Source organism: Azolla caroliniana, unplaced genomic scaffold (genome assembly GCF_043228905.1).
Source record: "Azolla caroliniana isolate FFs.n. ecotype wild unplaced genomic scaffold, voAzoCaro1.0.p SCAF_9, whole genome shotgun sequence".
Taxonomy (NCBI): Eukaryota; Viridiplantae; Streptophyta; class Polypodiopsida; order Salviniales; family Salviniaceae; genus Azolla; species Azolla caroliniana.
The window spans coordinates 20,764,530-20,772,915 of NW_028230444.1; the positions used below are offsets into that span (position 1 = coordinate 20,764,530).

The 8,386-nt window shown below is 37.7% G+C and overlaps 1 protein-coding gene across 1 annotated transcript; it reads right to left on the bottom strand.

The window, feature by feature from the left end:
• Positions 1-4,445: 4,445 nt before the first annotated feature.
• LOC147860560 (nuclear pore complex protein NUP50B-like) lies at positions 4,446-7,141 on the bottom strand. Its single transcript, XM_087324617.1, has 2 exons — positions 7,120-7,141; positions 4,446-6,370 (listed from the first exon to the last, which is right to left on the bottom strand). Exon 2 carries the CDS (start codon positions 6,307-6,309, stop codon positions 4,849-4,851), a length of 1,461 nt encoding a protein of 486 aa, XP_087180743.1. The 5' UTR covers positions 6,310-6,370; positions 7,120-7,141; the 3' UTR covers positions 4,446-4,848.
• Between the last annotated feature and the right edge of the window lie 1,245 nt (positions 7,142-8,386).

An 8,386-nucleotide genomic window follows, 5' to 3' on the forward strand; every position in this document is an offset into this window, starting at 1 on the left:
TATTGCTGTTGCCAAATAATCTTCCTTTGTAAGTTTTTCCCTCTTTGAGTGGATCTGATTGTCATACAGAAAAATGTAGGAATTAAGCATAGGTGGAGCCAAAACACGTTGAAAATTTGACCCCCTTTGCATTTTTCGGAGACAGCTTTACACTAGAGGATGATCTTTACAAAAACTGCCGCTTAAATGCAATTTCTACGTTCGTTAGACTGAAACTCGCAAAGCAGTGGATCAGTAAAAAATGAAAAACGAAGGTTCAGACCATAACCATTTGAGGATTTATAAACTAATTTCATCTTTCAAATACAAACGAACTTACAATTGTAAGATATACAGTTTCTGCACAATCTGAAAGAAAGACTTAGATGAAGCAAAATTAGATGAAGCAAAAATAAGAAGCACAGGTTTTTTATCTCCCATTGCATCTTTCAAAGAAAAAATTGACGATTTCAAAAGCAAACAAAACAGCGCAAAACAAAGAACAACAGAAAATCAAATCGAAGAAGTTTTCTGAGATTATATATGAACAGCCAGATGCAGCAATACCTTTCTTTTCTGTTTCCATTTCGATTTCTTTCTTTCTTTCTGCAGAAGGACGTGAAGAAGCTCCCCTTACTTCGGAAATTAGGGTTTTCGAATGGCTCCAATGTTAGGTCAAAGCAAGGGCTTAAGATAAATATTATGGATGTTTGTGTGTGTGTGTGTGTGTGTGTGTAATACACTCTATGCATGAAATGTATGTATGTATGGTATGTGATGCACAATATGCATGCATGCATGTACGAATGTATGTTATGTGATGCATTGCATGCATGCATGTATGTATGTATGTTATGTTATGCATTGTATGTGTGTATGTATATGTATATGTATGTATGTCATGTGATGCATTGTATGTATGTATGTATGTATGTATGTATGTATGTATGTATGTATGTATGTATGTATGTATGTATGTTATGTGATACATTGTATGTATGTATGTATGTATGTATGTATGTATGTATGTATGTATGTTATGTGATACATTGTATGTATGTATGTATGTATGTATGTATGTATGTATGTATGCCATGTGATGCATTGTATCTATGTATGTTATGTTATGCATTGTATGTATGCATGTGTGTGTGTAATCATGTATGCAAAGGTATGTATGCAAGGATATGTATGTGTGTGTTTATATGTATGTATACATGTATGCATGTTAAGCGATGCATTGCATGTTGTGTATGTATGTATGTAAGCATGTATGCAAAGGTATGTATGTATGTATGCATGCATGTTATGTGATGCATTGCATGTTGCATGTTGCATGTATTGATGTATGCATGCATGTATGTATGTATGCACTGATGAGATTAGGCCACGATTCAACATTATGTGACAACATGCATGAACGTACGCAAATCTCATAAAGAGACATAAAACATCCTTGTAACCAATTTAGAGGTATAAATTATATGATTATAGTCTATAGAATCACAAGCGTACCTTATTCAAGTTCTTGAATTTAAACTTGCCCGTGATAGTTATTTATGATGTTGCACTCATTATAAACAAATCAAGATTTACATGTTCTTAGTATGAGGTAATATACATTGACAAATTGGTCCCAAAAAGTTGTGTTATGCCACTTTTGACAAGCTGGGGTTTAAGAAGGTAGTATCTACCTTTTAATCCTTCGTGTTTTTAGTTTGAGATCGTGCAAACAAACAAATTGTTCCTAAAAAATGACTTTACAAAGTCACTTTCCGTAATGCAACAAGTTATATATATTGACAACATCACTTTATATTAAAAGAGGCAGCAAAATGAAAAGGCATGTGCAAGTGATGGTAAATACGAGGAAAAGATTGACCAAAAAGTATGGAATGATTTGTTATGATAAGATTCGAATTTTGTCTAAGATGTTGGGCAACAAAAATTCAAGAAACAAAAGACAAAGTTTCAAACAATTCACCGTATTTTTCAAAATTATCGATGGCCTCACATAGGTCTTTGGCTTGTATTTTTCCACCTATCCCATAATTATAGGCAAGCCTTTCCAAATCTCTATTTCCCCTAATCTTGTACATGTTTCCATGCATGATTTGTCCATGGGTCGTAGTACATATGTTTGTACCTGTGCACGAGAGATTCATGGTGTTCCAAAATGTGGCGTATTGACAGTACACAACACATCTCTCGCGGGCTAACAATAAAGTTTTAATGTATGTTTTTTTGAGTAGCATGATGGTTGTAAATCACAACCATCCAATTAAATATTACCACATCTCTTTCATGTCGTGGACTCCACATTAGTGCATGACCTTTCATTATAAATATTTTCATGTAGAATATGCTTGTCAAAACTAGCTAGAAGCCTATAGCATGGATTAAGATTAGAGTTGATCAATTAATCGAGCATCACTTCTAAGGTCACACTTCTACTTGTATCCATGTATACCATTTATCACGTGCGCATGTCATGTTGTTACCTGATCTTATTGTCTTCCCAAACAAACCACTTATATCATCTCTTCAAACATATATTGCATGCAAAAAGACATGGAGAGAATGATCGTGTGTGAAAATATCCACGCACATCCCTATGGTCAAAAGGTGAGGTAGAGAATCTTCACCATATAGCCACATGCCACAAGCATAAAGGCAATTCAAAGTATATCAAATATTTCGTGGAAGTTTTGGGTCCAATATTTTTATTAGACGAGAAGATTTAAGTAACTTTGTTCAACAAAGTTTGGCTTTGTGTGACAAGCCAAACTAAGGATATATATATATATATATAATATTTCGTGGAAGTTTTGGGTCCAATATTTTTATTAGATGAGAAGATTTAAGTAACTTTATTCAACAAAGTTTGGCTTTGTGTGACAAGCCAAACTAAGGATATATATATATATATATATATAATATTTTAATTAGATCAAGGAATAACGATACTCTTACTAGCACAATATGAACAATGAAAGAGTATATCATGCATACATAAATAACCACACTTTCTATTCAAAACAATAAAATCCGGTATAATCATCCCTAGCAACGATTTTATCTGATCATCAAGGCACATGGATAGTTATAGTTGAGAGCATAATCATTGATATTTTCCAAGTAATAAACTGCAAATACGAAACATTTACGATTCATAAGCTACACTATATGATGATAATCGTGGTAATAACACTTCTCTAAGTTCCGATGTCATTGATTACACATAACCTTGAACTTAGAAGTTTAATTTAATAAAACTAAAATTCATAGAATCTCATTCATTTTCAAGATTGAACAAGAGTCTTTGTATCTCGAACAAGAACGCACACATGATGTACCAAAAAGGGAGCATGAACTGCAATGTCACCTCTCTATTAGCTCACAAGAGTGCGAAAAGAATGGTATTGTACAAAAATGCATTGTGCACATTAAGGTTTTGAAATAACTTTAAATAAAACAGGTGTCTCCTCATACAAGCACTGAGAACTAGGAGAGCTACATAATGCTACAGACATGATTGGTAACACCACAAAAGCATATAAGCAGTATACATGTCAACCAAGCAAATAGGAAGAAAGAAATTTATATCAATATCAGTTAGCCACAAGCATCAAAAACCAACAGGCCCACATTTAGTACAACAGATATGCATGGCTTATCCACACAAAAGCATAAGCAATGTTTGTTGCAACAGATCGAGAAGCATATAAGGAAATCTATATTAATGCTTACCAAAGGTAGAAGTTGAAAACCTATCATGGAGACAAACATAACCTATGTAGTCGTATACAATAATAATCTGAACATCCCTAAATGAAGGAGCCCTCACAAATTAGATATCAGATAGGGAATGCAAACTACAATGGATTCTTCAGTTCTTCAGTTTAGAGCTCGAAATGTATGCACTACAATACTCTTCTATTTACCCTGGGCAGGGAATTATACACATTTTTGAATGTGTATTTGCAATGACCACAAACAGAGATCATATGCTTTACTCTGTTTGTGGTCATTGCAGTTCTTCAGTTTAGTCATATTTGCAGAGACTCAACCAGAGTAACATGACCATTGCAATGACCACAAACAGAGATCATATTCTTTACTGCAGAACTTTATACCATTAAAATAAACAACATTTGTTGAAAGATCAACATAAGACGCATTACCACTGTCTTCACAGGTTTCAAAACCAAACCCCAAATCTATACATTAGCCATCACCATCAATGATCAAAACACAACAGTGGGAATAACATTTTACAATAAAAATCTGTCACACACAATGTGCAGAATTTGCCATGAACTACTTTCCAAGCATATAAAACACGCATTAAAAAAAATTCAACCTGAAAAAGTAAAATGCTGTCCTCACAAACCCCTTCAAGACTAGAATATAACATCTGAAAACAGACCTCAAAACCAGTCATGAAATGTTGTCTGGAGATGACGTAGCAAGAACCGAATTACCACTTCATCAAATATTAGATTACAATCATCAGTATCACAAGTAAACAGCAAATAACTTGGAACGGATTCAAAAACACCCACATAACTCCTCAATAACAACTAGCCAAAACCTCCAGCAAAACGATTAATTGCCCAGAATAAAGAAGACCCAATAAAACGTTTCCTGGAAGCTACACAAGCATACCTCGAATGTTTCCCTTTCCCCTGTTTTCACAACTTAAAATTTCTTGCCAGTTTCGACTGTCAGAACTTCAAACTTTATATCGAAGCATATCATCTTCGATATATGCCATTGTTAAACGCTTTTTGCATAATACTATAACGTCAATTCATTTTTCACCATTACTTCCTAGTAAACTTTAAAAAAAAGGTCATAAAAATGAACTCATGATGATTCATGAAAAGCCCTTGGAGAGTTCTCTGGAGTCTTCAGAACTTGCTGCTGGGGCCCACTTTTATGAGCTTCAACGGCATCTCTAAAGCTTCCGGCCGACAAACTATCTCTAAATTTTACAGCGTAGGTAGTCAAACCACTCTTCCCTTCCACCGCACTGTTTACACAAGCAAACGTAACACCCCGACTATCCATAGCTGTTAGCTTCATATCGGCAAAGAGCCCTGCATTCAGAAGAAGCTTGTAGTTCCCTTTAGACCTCATCACGAGCCTCGGTTTGGAGGTTTTGTCCTCAGGAACATTCACCTTCATCTCTCCTTTCCCTCGTTCTTTCCATGATCTATCTGCAAACTCAAATAGAGTCGCATCCCCTCCAAAAACCACTCTTTCTTGTTCCTCCCCCGTTTGAACTGAAACCTCCTGGAATTGAGCTGAGGTTGGGGGAGGAGGTTGAGAAAAAGCGGGAGATGTAGAAAAAGCTGTGCTTGCTTGATTCCCAAAGAGCTGAAATGATGAGGAATCAACATTGCCACTACCTGTACCAAAGGTGGTGGTGGACGCAGTGCTTGAACCTGATCCAGAACTAGATCCTGAACCAAATGCCCATGTTGAGCTAAACAATGCAAACCCAGTGGGCGGTGTTTCAGCGGATGCAGCTCCTGTCCCGAAAGAGAAAGGTCCTTTTGGTAATGTACTCTTAGAAGCATCTTCAGATGCTTCAGACAAATTTGGATTGTCCTTTGCCACAACTGATTCAGATGAATCATCTTGACCTAGCTCCTCATTTTCTTCACCTGCCCCCTTGCTTCCATCGCCGTTGCCCTTGTTTTCATCAGCTTTACCGTTGTTTTCATAACCTTCACTCTTGTTTTCTTCATCTTCGCCCTTACTTTGATCCTTGGGTGAAACAACAACTTGTTGGTGCCTGTCACTATAACCACCATTTGTCTCCTTGTCATTGCCACCTCTGTCATTATCACCACTTTCTCTCGAAGGAACATCCACAACAGGCTCAATCTTCTCATCTTCTTTATCTTTAGTAACAGTTTCATCATCACACTTCTCTTTACTTGATTCTTCTTCTGCCACATTTACACTACCTGTGGCATTTGCAATGAATGGTTTCACCCCATCATTGACATTGGTTGCTTTGGCACCTTCAGCTGCGGCTACAGAGGGCACATTCGTACTCGGGACTGAGACCTTGTCTTCCGAGGTCGGAGCCACAAGGCGGATCGAAGCAAATGGGTTGGGGCCAGAAGAGGCAGCAGGATTTGATCCACGCCGTACCTTCACAATCCGGCGGCTGGCAAGAACCTCTTCAGAAGCTTTAGGGAAGGATCCAGATTCTAGGGGAGTTGGAACATGGCCTTCTGAATCGGAGCTTTCATCATCTTTGGAGATTTGACGAGATGCCCCTCTTTTCTTTGCTGGAGGACCATTGTCGCTCATTTTTGCAGGTAAAGGAGCGTGTGAACGAGTGATTAAATAGATACACAAAGCAAAAGAAAGCCTAGGAAAGTAACAGAAAACATCTTGTGAGAACCTTTGGGAAGAATCAAATAAAATAAAAAGTTTCCTCTCTCTCTCTCTCTCTCTCTCTCTCTCTCTCTCTCTCACACACACACACACACACACACACACACACAAACACACATAAAAACACAAAATGATTATATGAAAACCCTTGGGCAGATCTAAAATCTCTTTCTTGCTGTTTCTCTCACGAACCTCTGTAAAGTTGTAGGCACACCCAAAAATCCCTCTTTTCTAGGTCGCCCTTGCAGTTTCTCCGAGACAGGGACAGGTCTTCTGCCTCTGCCTCTCCACCACTTCACTGACTTTGTCAGTCTAAACCCTAAAACGACCATGTTCAGACAATTGGGCAAACCCAAAACCATTCTACCATTATCACTCTATCTCAAAGCCATAAAAAGGTTTTCTGTCCGTCTGCTTGTCTGTCTCTCCCTCTCCCTCTCTCTCTCTTGTTTTCTATCTCTCTTTGTTTCTGTTTCCGTCTCATCAAACCCTAAAATGTCCATGTTAGAACCTTTTAGCAGGTAGACCTACTCACTCACTCTCTCTCTCTCTCTCTCTCTCTCTCACACACACACACACACACACACACACACACACACACACACACACACACACACACACACACACACACACACATACAAACAAACAAAAGCGGCAGTTGAGTTTAAGAGCAGGCAATCGTAAAGACCATATCTATATCTATATATCTATATCTATATATACCTTGTCCGAGATGAAGGGTTGGAGCTGCAGACGATTCTCTGAGGAGCTCCTGCAAATTCCTCTCAGAAAAAAGAAGGAAATGAAGGGAAATAAAAAGCAGATTAGATACATATATATGTATATGTATGTATGTGTACCTTGGTGGGGGTATCGCGCTTAAGATCGCCGCTGCAAACGCTGTGTGTGTCACAAGAACCCAAAGATTGTAAAGGAAAACGAAAAAGAAAGCCTCAGAGAAAAAAGCTCTCTCTCTCTCTCTCTCTACCCACAACCCTTAAAAATCCAAAATTGCACACACTCACACACACACATACTATACTATACTATACTCACACATATGTACATATACAGAAGCACGGAGAGAGAGAGAGAGAGAGAGAGATGGACGTAGCTCAGTTTGCTAAGGTTGCCCAATGGAGACCTGGTGGTCATGGGTTCAACCCCTACATTCCACAGTGGCATTTCTAGTGAATTAAGAGATATATATGAAGTATATAATAGAGAGAAGTGAGAAAATTGGGTTTCGAACCCAAGATGCAGTGCTTGTAGTGTTACCAACTTACCACTAAGGTAAGCTAATTACAAAAAGAAGAAGAAAAAGAGATGGATGTAGCTCAGTTTGCTAAGGTTGCCCAATGGAGGTCACGTGGTCATGGGTTCAACCCCTACATTCCACAGCGGCATCTAGTGAATTAAGAGTTATATATGAAGTATATAATAGAGAGGTGAAAAAATTGTGCTCCGAACCAAAGACACACAACAATGCTTGTAGTGTTAAGCTAATTATGATAAAGAGAGAGAGAGAGATTGAACATTACAATAATAATCATTGTCCACATGAGACCAGAATTACCGTCCATCTGCATGTCCTATAGAGGACAGATTGTTCGCAACCACATGAAACATACCGGTTGAGATTATCCATCCACTAGCTAATTATGATAGAGAGAGAGAGAGAGAGAGAGAGAGAGAGAGAGAGAGAGAATTAGAATTAGAATTAGAATTAGAATTTTTATCGTCCATAAAGAGGCCAAATTTGACCTATGGGACCAGAGTATACATGTGTTCTTGATATATGTCTCCTTCCTAAGAAGGGGTATTCATATGTTGAAGCACAAAGTCTCTATGTGTTAATAAAGCATACACATATGAGCTCAACCTTCTAGGTGGTGTCTTAAGTATGGATCTTAAGTTACCACACCCTCTTAGTATGTCAACATATCTTGAACGAATTGCACTATATGTCGAGCATGTGAAGAGCAAGTGA